Source organism: Panthera onca, chromosome C2 (genome assembly GCF_046562875.1).
Source record: "Panthera onca isolate mPanOnc1 chromosome C2, mPanOnc1 haplotype 2, whole genome shotgun sequence".
Lineage (NCBI taxonomy): Eukaryota > Metazoa > Chordata > Mammalia > Carnivora > Felidae > Panthera > Panthera onca.
The window spans coordinates 61841540-61868067 of NC_138347.1; the positions used below are offsets into that span (position 1 = coordinate 61841540).

General features: G+C 39.7%; 1 protein-coding gene across 1 annotated transcript in view; it reads left to right on the top strand.

Annotated features, from left to right (window-relative positions):
* Nucleotides 1–26528, top strand: part of GAP43 (growth associated protein 43) — a 100318-nt gene that overhangs the window by 39887 nt on the left and 33903 nt on the right. Inside the window, exon 2 of the mRNA XM_060639949.3 lies at nucleotides 16460–17069. Coding sequence (XP_060495932.1) covers nucleotides 16460–17069 — 610 coding nt within the window. The remainder of the gene's footprint in view (nucleotides 1–16459; nucleotides 17070–26528) is intronic.

Here is a 26528-nt window from a genome sequence, read left to right on the forward strand (position 1 = left end):
CCCTATATTTCTTAATAGAAGTCACCATATCACAGCCTCTACTAATAAGACAATCTTCCTGCCCTCAAAAAGCTTATAAAATAATGGAGTTTGGGGAACAAGTACTCCAATAACTGCAATACAAAAAATAATAATAGTAATAATAAAAATACAACCAAGGATGATGTGGGAGCTTAATGTAATGGTATATCTTGCCCCAGAGATTGGCAAACTACAGCTTATGGGCTAAGAGTGTGTTTTTCCTACATTTTTAAGTGGTTGAGAGAAAATCAAGAGTAACATTTTGTGACACTTTAAAGTTATATGCAATTCAAATTCCAGTGTTCATAAATAAAGTTTTATTGGAGCACAGCCATGCTCATTCATTTATGTAGCACCTATTGTTTTTTCACACTACAATGACAGACTGAAGAGTTGAGACAGACTCAACTGTCTCAGAAAGCCAAAAAAAAAAAAAAAAGAAAGAAAAGAAAGAAAAAAATTACTATCTGTCCCTTTGCAGAAAAAGCTCTGGACTGTTCATTTAGGATGGTGCAAGGAAATTCTCCTCCTGCCAAGGAGGTGAGGATTGGAATGAGTCATGAAGGGTGTGCAAGGTTTCAGCAGACACAGGACAGAAATGTTTGAGGGGGGCTACATCATATGTGAAGTCAGGGAACTCAGGGAGTGAGGTGAGTGTTCAGTAAGCAGCATGTGAATTAATTGGCTAAAGTAAAGGGTGTGTTCATGGGAGAAGCTGGAAGGGCAGACTGGGTCCATTGCACAAATTTCTTATGCTATAACAATGCATGACTTTCTAGTGTGATAAGCAACAGGAATACTTAATGTGTTTTGGGAGGGGCATAGGGAGGTTCAGACTGGTGGAAGTGGGCAAATGGTAAGACCTAATTCTATTTCTGCTTAATCTGCTAAAAGGTGTGGTAGAGAGTGGAAGGCAGACCAATTAAGAGGGTGTCTATGGTGTTAGCTTTCAGCGCATAATAATAAGGGAATAAGGGAATAATGTTTCAAGGTGGAATTTCAGACTTTCGATAAAAGGAGAATCTTTGTCTAGGTTCTCCTTGGGTACCCCCTCTGCTCCTGCTGCCAGCACCCCCATCATTACCTTAATTCTCCACAGGCTGATGACAACACACAGAGGCTGCAGAGGTACTAGCATTACCGTTTTGAGCTCAACGGGCTTTCTTTTCCCTTAAGATTTTATTTTTAAGTGATCTCTACACCCAACGCGGGGCTCAAATTTACAACCCTGAGAACAAGAGTCTCACACTCTACTGACTGAGCCAGCCGGGGTCCCCAAGATCACTGGGCTTTTATATGTGACTTAACTGTGAGTTCAGCCTGGATAGAAAGTAGGGAATTGTTCTAGCCTGGAGCTATTGAGCTGCCCCAGCCACAAGGGAAAGATGCTTACTGGACTGCCCTGGAATATTTTATTCCTAGTCTTGGGTCTTGTCCTGAGCAGACACAGGAATATGGGGAATCACTGACTTCCGATGGGTCTATGGGAACTGAGGGAAGAGTGGTGACATCCCCCTTCCTTCCGGGGAGCCTCAAGCTCAGGACCTTCTCCAAGGCCGCTCCAGGTTGTGACACATCTGTAAAGCTCTCTGTTTTAAAGCTCTCAGTTTCACACTGCCAGGCAGACCTGTTGCCCTGGGTGGCTCTTTGGGTCATGTGATATCACTTATGAGAGGATTATGGCACATCTCATCATTGTCTATGCCTCAAAAGGAAAGTAATTTTCATTTACCTCAAGATCAGAGTCAGACTTAATATTTCCTTATTTTTACCCAAGTCAGCCTAATTATTCTGGCTCGAAGATCAGATTATCATAAATCCCCAGACAGCTCATACAGATTAATTCAGAAGTTGTAGAATTTGCCTGCTCAGTTTCAAAAACAGAGAAGAGGGAACTTTCTTTCTTTGGTGGCTCCAAATGGTGCAGTGTTTCACCCTTCAGAACCACAAAGCGGGAGGTGTGCTGGTTCTTTGTACCATGATGAGCACTGTCACTAAATTCCTCCAGTGAACTACATGGCATAAATAGTATGACGTGTTTTTAGAATATAACCAAAACAACTAGTATGACATCCATGGAACATTCTAGATGGATTTCCCTGTTTCCCTACAATTGTGAGAAAAATAACAAGAATAGTTGGTTTGAGGAAAAGGCAATGTCCAATTCAGGAACGCTGGCTGGATTAAATCCTTAGATTTGGGAATAAGTCATAGAACCTGCTCTTTACCACCTGTTCAAGCCCTTCCTCCTGACAAGAATGCATATGGTTACTAGTTCATTCATCTGCTTTTCTTATGTCATTAAATAGCCCTAATTTATCCTAACCTGGGGCCCTCCCTTGCCACTTTCCCCAGTATTTCTTTCTCTGATCTCTGATATTTTCCCTCTCCTGTTTTCAGAATTAATATGGAACCTAGTCTCTGGGCTGTTCTCAAAATCTCAAGTGTGAATCTTCCCTGTCAACATCTTCACAAGGAAAATGAGTCATGGCATCAACTGGTGATGAGGTCATGATACCACAGCCCCTGCTTTGAAAATGTATTTGTACTTTTCTACTGTAAAGGAAATCTGAAAGGGGAAGATGAAATTGTAGTACAAGCTCTAAAGCCTGCTCCTTTAGACACTAGGAGCTATAGCCCAGCCCTAACAGGCACTGGCCCTGAGAAAGTCCTGCTGTGGGTTTTTCCATCTCCCTCTCCACGTTTCACTTTGCCTGGGAGCCTAAAGGGAAAACCTGTAGAGAGTAGATCAGCCCTGTCTCCCTGGGATGATCTTATCTCACATGCAACCTATGTAAGTAGTTTGAGTTCAAATCCTGGCTCTGTCGCTTACTAGCTATGTGATTTTGAGCAGTTATTTAATGTCCTTGTGCCTCAGTTCCTTTATCTGTAAAATAATAGTACCCATTGTATAGCCTTGTTAGAATTAAACTAGTTAATATATATATTTAATAAATATATTTGTATGTCTCTCTATAAAATATATATAAAGTACTTGGAAGAGTACTAGGCACATAGTAATATATAATTTTTTCAATTTATTATTAGTATTATTTCCTCCAAGGATCTGATGGTATTTTATAGTCTTTACCTTTATTATTTATTTATTTATTAATTATGTGTGTATAGTCTTTACCTTAAAGGGTTTTCTTTGTTCAGAGGGGGTATATTTTTATGAAATGTACATAGCCCTGAAAAAAAATTCCTTCATGAGATATCAAAGAGAAAATCGTAAAATGTTTGTCAAATAATATACTCAATCCCTAGCCTCCAGAAAGTAGTAATTTTCACTTCACTCATATTGTTTTCTTCCAAACAATTATTTATTGAGTTCTCAAGTATCAGGCACTTTGTGAATACCATTTTCTTTCATCCTAAAGAAAATTTTGCACAGTAGGTATTAATATTCCAATCTGAAGGTTAAGAAACTGTATTCTAAAGAAATTAGGTAGTTTACTCCAGGTCATGTATTTAACTAGTGGCCAAGGCAGGATTTGAACTCAAATCACTTGCCCCCCAAACCACACCAGGGAACATGTAATCAGTGAGTGTCAGTGACTGACAATCAAGAGAGAACAGGATGCCAAAAACAGAGCAAATGATAGGAAGAATGACAAAGACAAAAACATCATGAGCAAATTTTGACTCAGTTATGATTTACAGATTTTTCTAGGGTCTATGTATTTGTTCTTAAACTGTCTAGTAGCTTGGGAATAGAAACCCTTTAAAAAAATTTTTTTTAATGTTTATTTATTTTTGAGAGAGAGAGAGAGAAAAAGTGCGAGTAGAGTAGGGGCAGAGAGAGAGGGAGACACAAAATCCGAAGCAGGCTCCAGGCTCTGAGCTGTCAGCTAGAACCCACGAACTGCGAGATCATGACCTGAGCCGAAGTCAGATGCTTAACCAACTGAGCCACCCAGGTGCCTCTAGAAACCCTGTTAAATGGAAGTCTATTTGTCCTCAAACTGTATGCCCTTTACCTGACATCCCTGCTCCACCCCTAACAAAAACACTCCATCATTTTTTCCACACATGGAAGAACACAACAACATATCTTCTAGAATCAGAGAGAAAACATACTAGGCTTTTTAAAAGATTTCTCAGGTACTGCTGTAAATGTGCAATCACTTATGTGGTGATTGATAATAGTACATCAAGTACATGTGCAAATTATTGCTGATAGATAGATAGTAGTGATAGATAGATAGATAGATAGTAGTGTCTGCAAAATCATCCCATGGGCCTCCGCAGATAAATAAGCCTACTGTAAGAAGCTTGCCATGTTGGTGCAGTTTCTGGCAAAATCACCTAGCTCCCCCTTCCAAACATATCTCTGCCCCTAATCCCTCCTACATAGAGATTCCGGAGCCACCTCCCTTTTAAGATCTGAAATACAGACCAATTCTGTTAAGTAAAAAGTACTTCAGGTAGTCTTGGTGCTCATTGAGGATTGCTACTTATTTGATGATACCTTCTGAGTGTCTAGTGTTAAATTCTTAGATTGAATTCTTGGTTAAGTTCCTTGAAATGTGGGAGATTGGAGGCCTAGGGTTAAGACCCATTCTACCATTTGTGGGGCTTTCCATTTGGTTTTAATTTCTTTATTTTGCAAAAGGGATAGCACAGTTACTCAGCCTAGAGGAACAGTTTTATGAAGTTGAAAGTACTTCATAACCTGTAATATAAAAATTCAAGCTATTGTCTTTTTTTTTTTTTTTCTTAGCAAATGGAATCCCAGTTTTTTTCCATTTCCCATCAGCTAGGCTTTATAATGACATGCACTCTGACACATTCTGTACCCTCACTAGGTATTAAATACAGTGACATTCAGGAGGAGTTTTACTAACTATCCAGTGGGGGTGTGTTGGATAGAGTTGGAAATCCCAAATCATGAAGCCCTCCCTCCTCAGGACCAGAGGTTCCTAAGCTAACCCCCCACAAAATGTCTGCCAGCTGCATCCACAGTTTTACCAGGTATGAGTATTACCAAACACGAGTAACCAGAGTACTCTCAGAACCTATACAGACAGTTGTGTTCTCTGGATGTATAAGGTCTATCGCTTGATCCATGGGGTAGAGATAAGTGAAATAGTAGCTGAATGAGATTTGTGTGTGTGTGTGGGAGGGCTGGTGTCAGGTGAAGGCTATATGTTTTGAAAATGAGTAGACGTGTAGTTTAAGTGAACTTTCATCACCAGATGCTGGACCATGTGGAGGTTTAGGGCTGGATATGGTTAGGAAGGATTGGTGCATGTTAGTTGGCAGAGGAGAGGGATTATGGTTCATGCTTGACACTATGAACAGATCCTCCCCCTTCCCTAGGATGGAAAGAAGTGGATTGACTATTGTATACATTTTAGACAGACTTCTGCTTATCTCTTTGAGGATAGATAGCTCTGTAACACTGTAAAGTTAAGGAAATGGATTCTTCTCCTCCCTGGGTAGGGATACCAGCAATTGTGGAGATGAATAAGGTCTTAGGGTCAAACCTCATTTGTACTATAGGGAGGGAAAAATTCTTCCTCTACCCTTCAAGGTCTGCCAGCTGGACTAAGCATTAAATTTACATGAGACTGGAGAAAAAAAAAAAAGTTTTAGTACATGTGCATGGAGGCCCAATAATGAAACTGAGATCCAAAGAAATGACCAGGGCAGGAAGTTTTCATTACATTTTAAACAAAAAGACAATAAATTTGTGATTAATTGACAGGAAAAAGAAAACAAGCACTTGGAAACTTTAATTAATAAGGAATTCTAAGCAGAATTGAGGCTGACAAATTGGAAAAAAAACAACAACAAGATTTGTTTCTATAGCTTTCTCAATTTTAAAGTCACTATGGTGATAAGGATATCATTTTACTTCTTAATGCAGGGAAGGCATTTCTTATTTTTTTAATGTTATTTTTGAGAGAGAGAATGCACAAAAGCAGGGGAGGCGCAGAAAAGAGGGAGAGAGAGAGAATCCCAAGCAGGCTCCATATTCAGCACAAAGCCTAACACGGGGCTTGGGGCTCGATCTCAGGATCTCACCACCATGAGATCATCGCCTGAGCTGAAATCAAGTGAGATGCTTAGCCAACGGAGAGGTGCTCCAGGAGGGTATTTCTCATATGGGAAATTTGTTTCCACTTTTAAGGGGACAGAGTGTCCTTGAATTGGTTGTTTCCCAAGTAGCTTCAATTCAAAATAATATGCCAATGTGCTATGTTTTGGGGTGACCTGTCCTTGGCCCCTACAGATTCTATCTTATTAATATGTCTAAACTTAGTCTAATGATAATGTATAAGTTACTCTGGGATGATAGTGATGAGGACAGTGATTAAGATGAGAAAAAGTGGCAGCTAGCCCTTTTTGAACATGTGTACCACGACAGGGACTGTGCTAAGAACTCTATAGACACTCACTCATATAATCCTCATGATAATCTAGTGCGAGAGCCTTGTTCTCCCCCTGTCCTATAGGTAAGGAAACTGAAGCTGACTAGCCAAATTCGAGAGCTGGTGATTCAGTGGCAGGGTCTAGGTCCAGCCCGGCTATCTAACTCCATAGCCCATGCTCTTAAATGTCAGGGAATACTGACTTGTTGCATTCTTTAAAATGCATTGGGTGGGAAGTAGGATTGAGAAAGGGTCCTGTCATCTAGAAGCTGGATAACACGGGCCACTTTCTGTTTTCTCAGTTACCTAGATTATAAAACAGGCACAGTGATGTGTTCCTCACATGGTTCTGATGAGGACTGAATTGAAATACCACCTGTACATGCTATAAACTCATTATACATGTAAGAGGATAGATACACCCTGAGCATTCATTTCCCAGAGTGGAGAGAGGACACCTGGCCAGTTAGCTGGCTGCTGCTTACTGACATGCCGTCTGGTCACTGACACAGTGTGGCAGAGTCATTTGACAACAACTACAAATACATGTTTTTGGAGCATCAACTATGAACCAGCACTATTTTAGCTATGGAGGTTTTGAGGGTTGTATAAAACTGACAAGGTCCTGCTCTCAGAAAGTTTATAGTCCAAGGAAAGATTTAGTTAATAATGAAATAAAAATATGTCAGGTAACCATAAGCGCAAAGAAGGAAAAGCAAGTTAGGTAGACCAAGAGGAAGGGTGCGTATTACAGTGGATGAGGAAGGTCTTTCTCATTTACGTATCCATCGAACAAAACACATCAAGTACTGCTGACTTAGAAAGTAATTTATGAAAGAGGCTTAATCAAGAAATAAATCAATAATCACTATTCAGTATAATAGGAAGAATATTTATTTAAATACTTATTGTGTCTTGTGCTCCTGAGTGTCCAACAAGAGACATTTTGTAGTATCTTCTTCAGCAGCTTGGGCTGTGATTTGCTCTTGGGAAATCACACCTGGGAGGAATTCACCTGTGATGGTGGTACAAGGGACTGTCTGCTGGGAGACTGCTTTTCTATCTTTTCCCAGATGGATCGGCTGCGTGCTGTTCTCCTTCTTTGTCCAGTTGTTAGCAGAAGCCTCACAGTCCCTCTCACAGTCTCCTGTGTGATTCCAGCTTTTTCATCACTTGATGGGGAGTCCCTCCCTTTTGTTTCCTGCTCAGTGGCCTCTCCAAGATCAGAATATAGTGTCTCCCTCACCTTTCCTCCATTCAGTGTGTGCCACTTGTAGAGGCAGTGAGCACTTGTAGAGACAGTGAACTGCATTGGACAACACTTATCAGAGGGGCTGGTCCCGTTGCTCAAGAATGGCACCCCTTTTCCCCAGACCTGACTCTTAGTAAGTACTTGCTTGGGCATCAATGACTTCAACCCTTGATTCAGTCGGGCGACTTACACTCAAAGGTTTTCTAAAAGAGTTTTGTCAAATTCTGGCCAGCACATGCGCTGATAGATGGACCAGCATAAGTATGTGCTTCATCTCAACTTTAGGCTCTCCCCAGCTCCATTGTGTGGAGGCAGAACTTTCTTCTTTGAGTAACTAAAGGACTAGTTATCCCCAGCTCACAATCACAGGCCCTAGGGCTCAGTATACAGATTAAGTATAAATGGAGGGATGTGGGAGGGGTCTCCAACAATCCTCAATGAATATTTTCACCTGTTTTACAAATGGAGAAGCAGAGATTTGTATTTGAAAAATAATTTGATTGATATGACTTTAGCCAATTCATAGATAAGATAAATATAAGTCAGTTGTCTACCTTAGATTTATTTCCATTTTCAAGTGCCTTTTGAAATTATCAATGCCATTCTATAGGTTTGTGACTTCTCTTGTCTGATTTCTCCTCTTCCATTTCTGATTGGTTTTTGTGTTCAACCTCACCATATGAGGTCAGTCACTTAGGTATTGGGGAATATATATATACCAGTTTTAGTCCGAAACTATTGAATTCCATCCCTGGGAAAGGAAATATTTAAAAAAAAATTTTTTTTAATGTTTATTTTTGAGAGAAACAGAGCATGAGCAGGGGAGGGGCAGAGAGAGGGAGACACAGAATCCGAAGCAGGCTCCAGGCTCTGAGCTGTCAGTACAGAGCCCAAAGTGGGGATTGAACTCATGAACCATGAGATCATAACTTGAGCAAAAAGTCAGACCCTCAACCAACTGAGCCACCCAGGCACCCTGGGAAAGGAAAGATTTTAATGAAAGTTGATAAAATGGAACGCTGGACTTCCTTGTCTGTCATCATCTTTCTGAAATGACACTAATAGATATGTTCAAAGTTTGGATTTTTTCAATAAGCATTAATCAAACATCTATCATGTGCCAGACACCATTCTAGAAACTGGAAATTCAGCTGTAAGCAAAATGGACAAAGTCTTTCATATGCCGATTTAGGTCTGTTAGAAGCCACCAAGTACCATATGCCCTTTACCTCTTCTCTGTGTCTTTGTGGGACAAAAATAGTTACAAATATATAATACAAAATGGAAGGTAACTCTTTTGAAAGGAAACTGTGTCCTCTTCCACTAGGATACATATGCCACCTTGTATTCTTTTGGAAGCAGGTGGGCTGTACATGTTAAATAAATAGTATATGAAAGTGGGCTAAAGACCCATATTTTGATAACCAGCTCTTATCTGAAAAGTTAACGTTACTATTCCAGTTTCCAAAATGGGATATTTGGTTTTCTTATGTAGTCTGTCAACCAATGGACATGTCTTTCTCCTTCTCCTTCTCCTTCTCCTTCTCCTTCTCCTTCTCCTTCTCCTTCTCCTTCTCCTTCCCCTTCCCCTTCCCCTTCCCCTTCCCCTTCCCCTTCCCCCTTCCCCCTTCCCTCCTCCTCCTCCTCCTTCTTCTTCTTCTTCTTCTTCTTCTTCTTCTTCTTCTTCTTTTAATATAATTTATTGTCAAGTTGGCTATCGTATAGTGTGTACCGTGTGCTCTTGGTTTTGGGGGTAGATTCCCATGATTCATCGCTTATTCGTTTAGTATAACTCTGAAGTTGCAGCAATATGCTGCATCGTTTACTTGAAGGGAGAAAAAGAGTTGCCTCACTACCACTCTTCCAGGCTTTGCAAAATCACTCAATGTCCCACATTCCCCTGGAGATGTTCTTGGTCATTATATATTTGCTGTGCTCCCACCTGACCAGGAACTAAAAAAGGATTTTGTACTGGACTGAAAGTCAGAGTTTAAAAGTGTGATGTCAGGGGCACCTGGGTGGTTCAGTCAGTTAATCATTCGACTCTTGATTTCGGCTCCGGTCATCATCTCAGGGTCCTGAGATTGAGCCCTGCCTCTGGCTCCATGCAGGGCGTGGAGCCTGTTCAAGACTTTTTCTCTCTTCCTGTCTCTGCCCCTCCCCTGTTCGTGCATGTGCTCTCTCTCTCAAAAAAATAAAAATTTTTAAGTTAAAAGAAATTAAAATGTGATGACACTTGTTGGCAAAGGCACAGTTTCACTGCTTTCACCTCCATCTTGCTCCACCCCACCCACACCCTTAGATCTTCAAACCAGATTGAGTGTTGAGGGAACCGTGTGTAGCATAGCTGTGTCAATTCATCCTTTATTATTATTATTTTTTTACATTTATTCACTTTTGAGAGACAGAGCACAAGCGGGGGAGGGGCAGAGAGAAAGGGAGACACAGAATGAGAAGCAGGCTCTAGGCTCTGAGCTGTCGGCACAGAGCCCAACCCAGGGCTCGAACTGAGGAGCTGTGAGATCATGACCTGAGCCGAAGTCCGATGCCTAACCGACTGAGACACCCAGGTACCCCTTCCTTTATTAATTTTTGCATTTGTTTATTTATTTTGAGGGAGAGAGAGAGAGAGATCAGGGGAGGGGCAAAGAGAGAGGGACAGAAAGAGTCCCAAGCAGTCTCCACATGTCGAACCCCATACCGTGCTTAATCTCATGAACCTGGAGACCATGACCCGAGCCAAGATCAAGAAGCAGAGGCTTGATGGACTGAGCCACCCAGGCACGCCATTCATCTTTTAAAAACGACACTTTCTTCCTTATAACTGCCCAGAAAGAAACCCGAAGACATTTTATCTTCAGAACTGGAGGAGGTTGGTGCATCCTCCTTTTTTTCCTCCATAAGGGGCAGTTCACTGAATTTCTGATCTTTTTTTTTTTTTAATTTTTTTTAACGTTTATTTATTTTTGAGATAGAGACAGAGCATGAATGGGGGGAGGGTCAGAGAGAGAGGGAGACACAGAATCGGAAGCAGGCTCCAGGCTCTGAGCTGTCAGCACAGAGCCCGACGCGGGGCTCGAACTCGTGAACCACGAGATCATGACCTGAGCCAAAGTCAGACACTTAACGGACTGAGCCACCCAGGCGTCCCTGAATTTCTGATCTTTGACTGGGTTTAAAGAAATACAGAAGCTTCAGCATGACATCCTTTAATGCTTGGACATTTTTCTAAAGTATATGCTATCGATATATTTAAAATAAACTGCTTAAAAATAGAGTGAAATTTTCTATGTGAATTTTACCTCAATAAATTATTAATAAAACTAGAGTGAGCCATAGGTAGATGTCTGCCAAATTTTATATATATCATCACTACTTTATTTTGGTTCCTTTATGGATTGCATAAGATCCTGATAGGCATGAAAACTAGTATGAGAAAGAAAGGGTGGCTTAAGATATTTCTGGTCCTTCAATTTTGCTTCTTAGAAATATCTTTTGCTCAATCAGAAAATATTTTGATTAACTAAAGATGTTCTTAGAAGAATTGGTTACACCAATGAATTTTTAAAAGCATTTATAGTTCAATCTTGTTTAAGAGAAAATTTGAAATATTATAATAGTAGTATTTATGGCTGGCAGAAGTAGATATAGGGCCAAGTTTTTTGTGTTTGGAAGGTTGAGGCAGTCCTATGATAATTGGAAAACATTGAATGAATTGTGGTGTCCCAGTTGAACAGATGATGTTATTTTAGTTCTGGAAGTCAGGCATTCATAGAGTTTTGCCTAAAGTTTTTTTGTAACATAATTAATGCAAATGTTTGGACATCTTAGACTGGCTCCTAAGTTATACACTCCCCCTTCCCCAGAAGGAAAGGAAAATATTAACCAGAGCAACAATGTTGGATATTAAATAGCTACATCTTATATTTGGCTTTCTTACTTGTGATTTTTAAATACTGTTGAAAATTATTCCCCTTTCATCTAATCCATTTAGAAATTTGACTAGTTTCTAACAAGTTAGCAAAGTGGTATCCATCTTTTTCAGACCAGTATTCATCCAAGGTTTTAGCATTGGTTGAAAAGTAAAGATTTCACATACTTTGGATTCCTTTAAGACTTTAGAGCTCCCGAACAAATTTGTCAATAAAGACAATAAGCTATAGAAGTGAAGATTCCTGAAAAAGTGATTGTAACTTATAATGAGATTCTTCCTACATGTAAGGCACTGCATTGGAATGTCCTCCTCAATTAATTCACAGATAGCAACAATCCCATGTAAAAATTAAAGAGTTTTGAAATGATCTCAGAAAACATCAGAGGTCAGCCCAAAGCTTATTTGTTATAGGACTGAGCTGAAAAAGTAATTTTTTTTTAATTAAAAAAAAAATTTAAGTAATCTCCACACCCAATGTGGGGCTTGAACTCAAGACTCTGAATTCAAGAGTCACATGCTCTTCCAACTAAGCCAGCCAGGTATCCCAAAAGTAAATCTTTTTTTTTTTTTTTTAAGAATTTTAATTAAAAAAAAATTTTTGATGTTTATTTTTGAGAGAGAGCACATGCAGGGAGGGGGCAAAGAGAGAGGGAGACACAGAATGCGAAGCAGGCTCCAGGCTCTGAGCTGTCAATGCAGAGCTGGATGCAGGGCTCGATGCAGGGCTCAAACTCATGAACCACGAGATCATGACCTGAGCTGAAGTCAGACGCTTAACTGACTGAGCCACCCAGGCACCCTAAAAGTAAATCTATCTTGATGAGACTTATGAACTGACTCTTTAGCTATTAAATACCAAGATCCCCTTTTTCCAGACCTTCTGCACCTGTAACACTACATAGATTGTTGGCCTAACTTCTTTACAAAATGGGTGTAAAATCCGGCATCTACTGTGAATTCCTGAGAAATTAATGATTGTTAAAGCACCATGAGGTTTTTTCTCTCCCAAAAGCATACTTACAAAAGAATTTTATGGGGGCACCTGGGTGGCTCAGTCGGTTAAGTGTTCGACCTTGGCTCAGGTCATGATCTCACGGTTTGTGAGTTCGAGCCCCGCGTTGGGCTCTGTGCTGACAGCTCACAGCCTGGAGCCTGCCTCGGATTCTGTGTCTCCTTCTCTCTCTGACCCTACCCCACTTGTGCTCTCTCTCTCTCTTAAAAATAAATAAGTGTAAAAAAAAAAAAAAAAAAAAAGAATCTTATGTGGGTAGATACAGTACCATCTGTTCAGTAGTGTATCCGTAGTACCTAGCATAGGCACTCTGTATTGTTAAATGAATAAATGAATGAGAATGTTGACGTGATGCTTAATGGATTATCTGCCAGAAGAAAGGCTAAGATATTGCAAGTCACTAATGCAATAAAATTGGACTTGGGGTTGGGTGGGAGGAAAGAGGACCTGAGTCAAGTATAACCTGGGCCACTGACTTAATCACTCTATAAATTTAGGCAAGTCACTTAACTTCTCGGGGCCATTTTTAGAAACTGAAGGAGCCGTGCTGCTTTTACTGAGTGATCTCTGGTTTCTCTGGGCTCAAATAGCCTTTGTCTTGGGTAAGTTATTATATTTCCAATTAGGAAAAGGCCTATGTGGCTTGACACATTAGGTTACCCCGTAGCCGGTCTTGGGAAACGTCCTCTTCTTGTTTTCTCTCTCACCAAAATGTACTCCTAGTCCAATTACCTCTAGTACTGTGAAAGGAATTTTACCAGAAAATAACCTGTAGTTTAAGCCATATTAATAGAATCAATTAAAGGTACAAAAAAAAAAAAAAAAAAAAAAAAGGATATGCACACTTACAATCCAACACTGTCTAGCATAAGACCCAGTTTTTACTTAAAATATTTTTGTCTTTGGATGTTTCTATTCAGTCATTTAAGTCTGACCTTATGTTAGGCTCGTTTTTTTCCCTTGCCTCCCTTCCTTCCTCCCCTTCCCTTATTCCCCTCTCCTTTCATCTCAATCTGTCTCTTTCCCTCTATCTGAAACATATATTAGTGGTCTTTTTTCAACCAATCTCTAAAATCCAGTTTCCCTAAATCTCTAATGATGTTAAGTGGTCCAGCAGTTTCTCCAGAATGTGCTGCATGCCCATGGAACACTTTGATTATCTCTTTAGGTACACCTGCCTATTTGTTTGCCTAGCTCTTACAAGATTGCCTTCATCTCTCTCCCCTAACTTTGGTCTTACATGATTCTCTCCCTTCCTAGTACCCCTTCTTCTCTTGTGTGCCTTATACTCTTGGATTGTTCAGTTGAGGCTGGTCCCACAATCTTGGCACTCAAGCCCAGTCTGAGCCCTCTAAATAGATATTGTAACATAGATGCTATGTATAGAAACTTAAGTCCTGATCATTTGGAAAGCTAAAGTGGCAGATAATCTGAAAAATTGGAAGAGAGAGAGAGAAAGGGGGAGAAAGAGAAAGAGAGATGGGTGGGGTGGGGGGGGGAGAGTACAGAGGAGCCTTGATTTATCCATGTAAAGTTTCTTTCTTTATAGCACGCAGTCTCAGCTTTCTTCTTTTTATGTTTTCCAGATTTTTAAAAGAAGTTTCATCCCCTTTGCTTTGTGTTCTTGAAGAGAAAAGGGAGGCTGTAAAATTGTAGCTTTTTTGAATCATCAGAGGGTCTTTTCTGCACACCTGCCCACTCTGAAATAATTGGTTTGTCTACTTTCACAAGAAGCAGTATTTGTATTAAAGGATCACTTGGCATCAATGCCCAAGTACAGATGTCCTATCATATAAGACTGTGCCTCATTCAGAAAACTCAAGATAGAGTAAAATAAATTAACAACATCTTGGCTCTGTGCTCCATTCACAACTGTTAATTTAACAGGGTTATGCTTCCATCTCTGAGCAGAGAGTTCCTGGCGGGGACAGCTGCTCCCGTGCCCCAGATTGTGCTGTGTGCATCCCAGTAGGAGTTATCAAGGGCAGCAGGATGGAGGGAAGGTGGTATTGCCTTAGAGAACTGAACAGTGTCGCAGCATGGCATTGGGGGGAGGGAGCCCAATGGGCTCTCCAAAGTGCTTTTCATCCACTCTTTTGTTCTTTGTGTGGATACATGCACAGTTAACTGAGGAGGAACTTATCTTAAAAATTTTAATGGAAAATTGTTAACCCTGCTTTTACTCTCACATGTAGTTAATTTTCAAAACTACCATCCACTAGCATGTTGATGAACCTACATAGCAACAGGCCCATATGCCTGTCCAAAGAATGTCAAATAGACCTACATTATGATTAGCAAGATCTGGGTCACTGGGACAGAGCTGGTATGACAGATAGAAAATATACTCCTGTGTTGGTCTGCTGTGGCTTACCTCCTAAACTGGTGTAGAGGCCAAGATCAGGCCAAAGTCAAGATTGGGGCCAAACACAGGATGTAGTATATGATAAGCACTCTTCTATTGTTAGTCTTTAGAAGGACATTGGCTGCATTGTTCACTGTTGTATTTCCCCATTGCCTAGAACAGTGTTCACAAAAGTGAACAAAAGTTAAATGTTCAAAAGTTAAAGGAAGAATGAATGGAGACTATATCTAACCATATGAGGGCACATTGGCAAGCAATGGAGCTATGTAGAATTTTGTGTACTTGCTTATACATTTCTTTTCATGACTATACTTTTTTTGCCTATCTTATGATTTAATTTCCTTATGGAAAAAAAGTTATTTGCAGCATATTTTATTCTATAAATGTTACAACCAAATGTTAAAAATAATTTTTCTGTTCTAGTCTCTTGCCTTCAGTACCAGGATGACTCTATTAATGATAATATCAAACTAATTTTAGTTTTAAATTGCTTTGGGAATAAGAAATTGTGATTTAGTGAATATATGCTACTCTTTCAAAAGTGGAAACAGTGTTTTCCATTCTTTTTTTGTTTTTCACTAAAAAAAAAAAAAAAAAAAAGGCCATTTTCTGTATTCAAATATTGAAGGTCTCTGTGTTGACTATTGATATTAGACCACATACAGGTCAAAGTAGACATCATTTTGTGACCAGCATTCTGAGTTGTCACGTTCCGAACAAATCCCTCAAAGCCCTGAAACTCATCTGCATTTTGCACTAAACTCTGATGTATTTGTTGTCTAAACCTGATACTCTTTGCCTCAGTCCTACTGGTTTCCTGACCAGACTTGAAATCTTGGGGAAACAAATAGACTTTTCCATGATATGTGTGTGTGTGTGTGTGTGTGTGTGTGTGTGTGTGTGTGTGTATATCTATATCTATCTATATCTATCTATATATATATATAGATATAGATATATATAGATAGATATAGATAGATATAGATATATATAATGAAATTTATTGTCAAATTGGTTTCCATACAACACCCAGTGCTCATCCATGATATTTTTTGAAGCCATCACGTTTTTCACAGAGTCCCCTTTCCGGAACTCTGAAAAACCAGTATCTTTCACAGCTGTTTGATGAAAACCTAGGATGAATGTAATTTGAATTATCAAGGGACATCTTTAAAAAGGCTGGTTTAAGTTTGGTAATGAAGAGACATTGATCTGGGGAAAGAAATACATATAAAATAATGCCAGTCATTCTGGAAGGTCAAAAGGACATTGGTTTTCCCATCAGATAATGTGTTCTCTACTTAATTCTCCATCATGGAGAGAAAAAAGACTTGATTTGAATTTCCAGGGTATTGTTGACCTCTTCACTTCAACTATGGAGCCTGAGTGAAACTAAATCATTTGATGAATATTTGTTGAATGCTGTGATTTGAAGGAAAAGAATATCACTCCATCTCTTCTGTTTGTTTTTTTTTAAACCCCCCTTTTCTCCACAAAGGTTGAAAAAAATGATGAGGACCAAAAGATCGAACAAGATGGCATCAAACCAGAAGATAAAGCTCATAAGGCCGCGACCAAAATTCAGGCTAGCTTCCGTGGACACATAACAAGGAAAAAGCTCAAAGGAGAGAAGAAGGGTGATGCCCAAGCTGCTGAGGCTGAAGGGAATGAGAAGGATGAAGCCCCTGTTGCTGACGGTGTGGAGAAGAAGGAGGGAGAAGGTCCCACTCCCACTGACGGGGCCCCTGCTTCTGGCCCCAAGCCTGAGGAAACCGGCAAGGCAGGCGAAACTCCTTCCGAGGAGAAGAAGGGGGAGGGCACCCCTGATGCTGCCACAGAGCAGGCAGCCCCCCAGGCTCCTGTCCCCTCAGAGGAGAAGGCCGGCTCTGCTGAGACAGAAAGTGCCACTAAAGCTTCCACTGACAACTCGCCGTCCTCCAAGGCCGAAGACGCCCCAGCCAAGGAGGAGCCTAAACAAGCCGACGTGCCTGCTGCTGTCACTGCTGCTGCTGCCGCCACCACCCCTGCTGCAGAGGATGCTGCTGCCAAGGCAACAGCCCAGCCTCCAACGGATGCTGTGGAGAGCAGCCAAGCCGAGGAGAAGATAGGTGAGTAACCTCGAGGGTCCCATGCCACGGGTGGGTGGGCCAGAGGGGGCCTACTGGAAAGGCCAGGCCACCAGGGTCATTGAGGGAGAGGGGAAAAGTCTAGAAGGGTTTTCAAGAAATGAAGGGAAGCTGTGCTTAATTCCCCAAAGTGGCAAGACTACGAGCTAAGTCTGGCCACTTACATTCCCAAGTATCTCCAAGCCTTCGAGAGAACGCTGGCAGGTCTGTGTAGCTGCTGGTACTAGCGAGATGTGGCAATTATCTTGTTAACTGCATTGACATAAATAGTAAAACTAGGTAATCCTGGTTTAAAAAAAAAAAAGATTCTGTGTGCTGGATACACTTAGTTTAATAAGTAATTACTGAGGCTACATATATTTTATAGATGGGAATTAGCTAATGTGATTATTTGGCTCTAGGAAGTGCCTGGTTATAAGTACAGCCAACTCCCTATTGATCCAGATGATCTAGTCTGTGAATTGCTGGCAGCAAAAACATAATCTCAGACCACCTTTGCCTATCCCACAGTATGTTTCTGGGCATTCTCCCCACCATCAATTGGTGAGTAGTGTGAGTATGTGTGTGTACGCTCAGAGAATGTTAATTGTAACATTGAATCAGGGTCAAACTAATTAGGAAAATAAGTCTGTTGACGTTGCCAAAAACAAAAGAAAAACCCCAAATATAGAACATGGCTGTGAAGTCAAACATAAATTATCATTTTATTATTGAAGATGCGACTTTCTACCATATGCATAAATAATTGAGGATTGACTATGATTATAAAAAGGAACTGGATTCTCTTTGGTTTGGAGCTCTTACTTGAAAGCTGGAGTGTTTTCACTATTATGGCCCAAAAAGCCTGTGCAGAATTGGAGTAGAGCATTCTCAGAGCAAGATCGATTTAACAGAACTTCACCTCTGGAGACTAGACCCATCTCTCACCCTAACCATCTGTAGTGGTGAAGGAGGTCAACAGTCTCCAAGATTTTTCTCTACCCTAATATGACCCATGAATACCTTTCAACCTCAAAGATTTTAAAGATAAAGTTGCTTCTGTGCCAATTTAAAAGTTTGGGTTTACTTCTTTCAAACTTTGTGAACTTAACCCATGATGTGTCCAAGGACCCACATTTGGACCGGACCACATTGGGCCCTTGAGAAAGGACCTCCTCCAAGAGGGAAATATTTTGGCATCTGACCATTATATTGAGAAAGTAATCATTGGACATTCGCCTTGATATTCATTTTAGATACAAAATTAGATACTACAATATGGCAGATGTTTATTTTAGATATTTTCAAGTCAACTCCTTTCACCTTAACCCCTAAATTCTGTAAGAAGCCAGACTATATTAATTATTATTGTTATTAGCATTCCCTAGCCCCAGACAGATCACACAACTCTTTTTACCAGTGACTCATTTTAAATCTTTATTCTAACTACATACCTGCCCCAGGGGTCAGACCTTGTGGTTAAGAAGATGGGGATATTTCCCTAGAAAAGGTAAGGCACATGATGAAGAATGGTGTGTTGATTTTAATTTACTCAGCAGAACAAACCTCGTTAACTACTTTTTTGGTTGTTTTGTTTTGTTTTGTTTTTTATTGTAATTGCAGTCAGTTAACATATAGTGTTATATTAGTTTCAGGTGTACAATATAGTGATTCAACAATTCCATACGTCACCTGGTGCTCATCATGATAATAATAAATGTCTGCTGTTTATAAGCCACCTGGACTATGGTATTTTCTTAATCCCCATCATCTATTACACCCATCCCCCCACTCACCTCCCCTATGATAACCATCAGTTTGTTTCTTATAATTAAGAGAGTTAACTGTTTTTCTTTAGGTTTAAGGTTATAGTCTCAGATATGATGGCTGGAAATCACTTTATGTATGACGCACCACCTATTATGTTATTTTCGTAAATTTAAAAATTAATCATGATTTTAAAAACAAAATATTTGACATTGCCAAAGTCATATTTTTTAAGTTGCAATTTCTAACATTATGAGAATAAACAAAGATGTGATGTGATTTTAGGTTTGTGCTCATGATTTGGATCAATAGAAAGAGGGACTGCTTGAATCAATGAGAAGTCTAAAATTTTTAAGGAAATTCGGTTTCATTATTTTGCACATTATGGTGATTCCAAATGAATTAATAAAGTATTTTATCTAGTACGTGCTCAGTAAATGTCTAGTGATGGATGAATGAATGAAATTGACTAGATTTAATTTGTAGATAATAATTTGTTCACTCACTCTTATTCCTCCTGCAACCTGGCTTACTCTATTCACTATATTTGATTAAAAATGTGTTGGGTTTTTGTAAGCAAACAAAAACCTCAATTTTACAAATTCCAACTGAAAAATGTCTCAATTAGTCTGAGTTTAAAATGTACATTGAAAGGTAATTGAAACTGTGGATGAAGTACTTGAAAGTAATCACAAAGGACACTTTATTTTACACTGCTTCTGAGTTTGGGGCAGGCATTGTCATGTTGGTTACATTCTGAAATGCTGCCTGTAGTTTCTATCCCAACTGATGTGTCTATTAGCCTTGCCTGCTGTTTGTGACAAGCACAAATTACCCAGATATGTGAATCTCAAGAATCACAGAAACTAGAGGTGACAGGGAGATCTATCACGGCATAGCAGGCCTCAATTCCCAGGAGCCCTGTACCACGTTTTCCTCTATCTCCCATTGGATTTCATTCTAATCCAGGTTAAAATAACAGTATTTCCAATTGAGTTCCACTGTCTGGAAACAGATGGCTACCCTGGGTTGCTGTAGGATTCCACGGTTGTCTGGATGGGTATAGAGAGACAAGCAGAGAGGGTGGAGTGGGGTTCGGGGCAGAACAAGTCACTCAGTAGAATTCAGGACAATAATTTCTGTCAGCAAGAGAGTCAAACAATTTGGACTAAATCTCATCACTGCTTTAATACAAATGGAAATGCTTTGTATATTATAAATATGTTGTTTCACTTCTTTTACTATTTATGGGTCTATCACAGGTGGATGCTCTTTACATTAACCTTTGGAGTTGGTTAGGTTTTTTTTTTCTTTCCTTTTTTTTTTTTTTAAATCACCCAACTATATCTCCCTGTCTCTGCTTTGCCACTCTCCCTGCCCATCTCTTGATATGCCTATGACCAAGAGACTTCAGTGCTTTTCTGATGATGATTCTTTTATAGGAGGAGTATTTAGGCATATCTAGGACCCTGCTCCCCTTTAGCCATGAGGAGAGAACTTTCAAGCTGCCTTTAATGATAATGTTCTTGGTGTCTCCTGCTGAGCAATGTCACACTGTGTTCATTGGGCTCTCAGTGAAAGAATTTTGCTGTGTCTCTTCTCCATGATATCGTATTGACTTTCCCCAATAGGGGACTCCAGAATTTCTACGTGGCCATATGCAGTGATGCAACACTACCAGAGTAACCCATCCAGGTGGCTGGAAATCAGAGAGCTTGACTAGGTGGTTGCCACAGGGTACTTGACTGATACTACTAACAGGTATAACTCTGAGTTACCCTAGGTTTTCTTTAGGTTGAACTTGGCTGCATTTTATTTTCATAATTTCATTGCCTCTTTCTATCTGGGATCGTCAATAATGATCTTGGAAACGGGAGTTTTATTTGTCTGAACAGAAAAATTAACTACCTCTTTTTTCTTCCCTTTTTTGCTTCCTTCCTCCTTCCCCCTCTCCCTCTTTCTTTTTCTTCCTTCTTTCTTTTTTTTTTTCTTCCATTTATGTCAACTTTTTACTGTGTGTGGCATTAGGATCACAAAGACGAGTAGATATGGCCACTGATCTTAAAGAGTCCTGATCCAGTAGTGGGTGTGGGATGAAATTCAGAGAATGGTGTTGAAAACAATCACAGTAATAATATCGACTCCATTAAATTCTGCAAGAGGTATGGAGGATGCCAAAGGTATGGCAAGGCACTGTGGAGCAAAATATGAATGAGACAGTGCTTCGTGCAGTTTGAAGCATGATAAAAAAAAGTTTTTATGTAATGTGTGTCTCAGTTGCCAAACTGTTAGCAAAAATAATGGATGCAAAAGTTATAGTTTCTGGAATCATAATTAAGTGTAAGAAAATGAAATACCCAGCCTGTGTTTCTGGATTTGGGGCAATTCTTTATGTTCCTCCAAACAAAATTTTCCTAAGGCCCAGGGTAACCATCCATAATATTTTTAGCTCTCCAAAAGACAGATCCTCGTCCACGAAGCTCTGTGTTAGATGTGAGATTTCCAGAGGATATTTACACTTACTTGGCAGGGCAACTCATAAGCAGTTCTGATTTGAGATGTGGTTTCAACCACGTCCCAAATTTATACACAACTCATAAAGAGTGAAAATTTGGGTTGTGAAAGCCCATAAATGTTGTCTATAAAATGTGGGCACTCCGTCAGATACTCAGTGGCATCCTGCTTAAAAACTGTTGATTATTAAGTTTTTATGGAGCATTTTTATACTGCTAGAGTAATCATTTTTATTGGCTTTTCTTGACAGCAATCCACTGGCGTTCAGTAATATTTTCCTTTCTGCCTTTACATTCTGAGAATAGAGGCAAAGTAAATGCATATTCTGCCCACAGACACATTCAGTGACAAACCAAGGGGTCAAACTGATAGAACTCTAAATCCTCACCTTAGTTTTAGCCCTGGAGTTCTTTACATCTCTTTCAAGGTGCTGTTGTATCTCAGTTCCTGCATTTTCTCTTTTGCTTAGCAGTTGCAACCACTTTCTGATTATTGTTGGGCAATCCCAACCAGGACTTTCCTGGGCCATCCTATATCCTGTGTGCCCAGTAAGGTAATGTGGAGGAAAGAACGCTGGACTGGGATAAGGACACCAGGGTTCTATGTCAATGTTTCTACTAACCAGCTGTTAGATTTTAGGCAAGTCATTGCTTTTTGCCTGGCTTGAGTTGGCTCATCTTTGAAAGGAGGGTCTGGGAGAGTTGGTTTTTAAGGTTTTTTTTCGAGATTTGAAATACATAGTTTTTATCATGGGTAGCACTTAATGAGGATTTATCAAGTGCCTGACCATATGCTGAGTGCTGTCTGTGGATTATCCCATTTAGCCATCAGAAACACTCTGTGTGTAAGTACTTTTACAGATGAGGAATCTGAAGTTCAGAGAGATTGCAGCACCTGATGGTTGTCAACAGCCAGCAAGTGGCTGAACCAGGGGCTGAGCCCTGACGGCCTGATTACAGAGGTCATACGTTGAACCCTGACACTCCTGCAAGTATTATTCTGAAAGAAACGAAGATGAGAGGGATATCTAAGAGCCGCCTTCTCATTTGTATAATTAGACCTATAAGACCCTTGTCTAGGAATCATGAGTGATTACTTTTACAGATGAGTAACCAATAATTAACCATACTACCTGATCATAATTCCCTCACAGCTCCATCACCCCCCAAATTATTGGGAATAGTAAACTAGTTCTGAATCTTGGGTTCCTAGTGTGAAAATCCTTCAAGTACTGTTTTATTAGGCCCAAGAGAGCTATAAAGATCAGTCAAAATTGGCTATTCTTGACAGAAGTGCTACTAACTCCATTTCATATGCTGGGAGAGCTGAACATTGGAAAGTGAAATTTTCAGATCTCAATCAGACAGAAGCGATTTCATGTGTTCCAGGTGATCCCTACTCTGAATTTGGCTTATCAAAATTAGTATCTTTTAAAATTCTTATTTATATCTTTTTCCTCCCTTTTGGCAAGTACATTTCTAAAAGGACCCTGATACCTTTCTATTTATGATTAAAATAATATAAAGAACTGAAGAGCCATCACTCTCTCTTCATTTAAAAAAAATGTAAGCTGACAAAAGACAAGAGATGCTTTAGAGTCAAGAAACTCATACTACGAAGGCTTTTACGTATTCTATGACCTATTTTATTAGCTCGTATTAAATAGCTACTATTGCCTCATAAACAAAGCTAATAATCAGAAAGGCATGTAAGTAACTCTGCTAATTTTAAAGTGATAAAACTATATTTGGAGCAGAAAATGAAGCCGTATTTCTTAAAATACAGAATATTTTCAGATGCTAATGTATATTCATCAAATATATTTTCTTTTGTCTGCACATATACCCATGCACACAGATTCCCAGAAGGATTAAAAGGAGGAGGAGACAGAACTAAAAGCCCCAAGGCTTACACAGTCAGTCCATTTGGCTAAACATGGAGAGAAAGCAGAGCACTCAATCTAATGGACTAGAAAGCACTGAGTGGTCATTACTCTTATTTCCTTCTCACAATCATAGCTTCGTTAAATAAAGAAAGGAAGGCTTTCTATAACCAGACATAAAAGGGAAGAAAGAAGGAAACCAATGGTGCTCCTTCAAGCTACAGGACCTGAGCCCTTAAAGATCCCCCAAGATGATGTTTTTGCAACATGCATAAAGAGGAGGGAGAGGTTTGAAAGGATGTATAAGTTTTGCCAGCCCTCTTAGTCCTGGGTGAATTTTGCGTCATAATAAAATGACTGAATCAGGTGCTGAACCTCGTATCAATACCTATCATCAGGAAAACTTGAATCTCTGCCTTCTTCTAAATAGCTTTAGTCAGTTACTGATCTCACAGCAATAAAGCTTGGCTCCCTAAGCTAATAATTTATTTCTGGGCTTATTTAAAAGAATTGCCCATAAATTTTTTTCATAAGGCTGATGAATAGAATCCATGTTTTTAATAGATCTAATATCTTATAGGAAGTATCTGGTGCCAACGCTCTGTATTTTCAGCATAATAGACTAAACACCCCCTAAAATCAAGGGACCTGGGTTTGTGTTCAGGTCCTGCTGTGATTCCAGGCCAGCCCTTCTACCCACTGGGCTTAGTTCCAACACCCACAAAGTAAGTGTTGCTCAGCTAGGTTTTCTCTGCCTCTTAGCTCCCAAAGGCAAGTATGCAATGATTGACTAAAGAGGAATCTTTGAAGTGTGGGCACATGACCTCTTATTCAACCATGCTTGATTTCCTGCAGGGCCTTATTTTCTAAACTATTAGCCAAGTGGGTTTAGGGGACAGAGCAGTAATAAACAGCTCTAAAAAGAGGGGCAAAGAATCCAGGAAGAGTCAACTCTAAGAAAGCTTATGGTTATACTGGAGGCCCAGGAGACTGCAAAACAAACTCAGTGAAATTTTCTAACCCACCTTATACTTGAGATTGAAAATGAGGAGTTGACAATGATGTTTTCTGACATGGTTAGACTCTTGCTTATACCCCTGCTGACTCTGTCTCTGAGATGAAAATCTACAGCTATCGTGGCCATAATTTACTGTCAGTAGTTTCACTGTCTTCTTAGACGTAATTCACTATTTATTTTGATACCTATCTTATTTATTAAAATAATTAAAACCACTTCAAGAGTATGTAAAGCCTTGGATTCCTGTGTACAGCAATGGTTGCATCTGATAGGCAATTGTGGTTGATAATTTTAAAAATTTTGTCTGTAGAGTGTCACTAAAACATAAGAATTATATGGATGGGCCTAATACAACTTTCCTCCAATTCTTTTATGTATTCTACAATCACAGTAATTGGATCTTACACCATTAGTGAAATTAGCTAACAGGCCTAAGTGGTTAGAATTGGGCTATCATATATTCCAAGAAAAAAACAGTTTAGATGACACACAACTTAGTTGTGATTACTTAGCAGTTCTCACACATATTTTCAATCCTCAGATCACAAATTATAGGAATGTAGAAGATAAAACATTCCAGTTTGATCATCTCATACTATTCTATTTGGAATAGAGACTACCATTCCTAAATATCTTCAAGGGGAAAAAATACCGTAGGAAGGCTAGGTGCCTTTTCTTGTAAGTCATGTATAGTATTCTTTCCTGGAAGTGTCTATATAGTCAAGTAAGTCCTGAGGCTAGCTTTTTTTTTTTTAAATATATTTTTCCAGTATTACATAGTAGAATAGTTTGGATTTTGTAATAGAAACCAGAAACCATTCACCTAAAGTGATCCCTTCTTGCTGGTGCATGGTGGATGTGTGCATTTCTCAGATAGAGTGGGGATGAACATTTTTATAGCCCTGCCAGAATATTCTCTTTGGGATATGAAAAGGTGAAAGATTTAACTTATATATGCTTAAGCATTGTATCTATGCTTGTAGCATACTCTTCTGCCAACGCACTAGCACATGTGTGTACACTCATGCACACACACATACACACACATACACACACACACACACACACACACACACACAGATCTGACATGTAGGGAAGGCCTGCCGGTGAGTTCAGGCTGTCAGAGAAAATCTGGAAAAATAATAAACTACATACATGTGTTTTCACTCTTATGACCGTCAAGAAGTCAGGGGTGAGGGGAGGAGGTGGATGGATGGCTGGGGGAACACTGTCTTTCCGAAGATATGTGTAGAGAGCATCTCTCCTTTCTCTACCAGTTGTGTTATTGGAATGTACAGAGAGATGGGGAGAGCTAGGAGTCAGGACTAAGGCTATCTATGATGAAATTTATAGTGTGTGAAAATTAAACTTCTGTATAAGCTAAATAGGAGGAAATAGTCCGGGAAGACTTCTTGATGTAGAGGTTACCTCTGCTAAGTCTTGAAGGACAACATGTATCTACTAAAAAGGGGGTATTTTTTATTTAAAAAAAAAAAAAGCAACTTGAGAAACTACCTTTCATTCAAACTCACACAAAAATCACAATAACTTAATTCAAGTCATAATTCAGCAGCAGCTATTGAAGATTAATCCTTAGTGGGAAAGGTAGCTCCATGGTATGTTCCGTTTATTGTCGAGTCCCTGACACCTATAACAATGATTGGGAAATAGAAGGCAGCCAGTAAATACTTGATGAATGAGCTAAGAATGAGTGAACAATGTTATTACAGTAGAGAAAGTCCTAAACTGCCCTAAGAGACTGGATTCTAACCTTAACACTCTGGGCAGGCAAATTCCTTGCATTCTTTGGGAGTAAGTTTACTCTTTCCTAGAACAAAAGTGTTGGACAGAGGATCTCAGGATCACCACTGTTTCTAAAATAGCTCAACAGTGCCCATGTTATGACACATCCCAACCTCTATGCAGATTCTAAGTGACAAGGGGAGGCAGACACTGGCTTAAACAGAAAGCTGTGCTGCTGTCAACCTTTCTTGCTATTTTGGAAGCTGAATACAGAGCTTGCTGGAAATTTCGCTGTTACTCAGAGGCATACGTCATCCCTGAGGTAGCTAGATTTCAAACTGTTCAGAGACCAGAGTGAGCATTTTGCATTGTGTTCAGAAGCATATTGAGAACTAGAGGAAACCAAAGCGGCTCCCTTCTGAAAGCAGGTGATTAATTTCGTTCCAGCCCCATGAGTGACCTGTGTGGGGCTTGTGCCAGCGTGTGACAGGTACAGCCGGAGAAGGAGTGATCTGCCAGGTTCTTTGGCTCCTTTTCT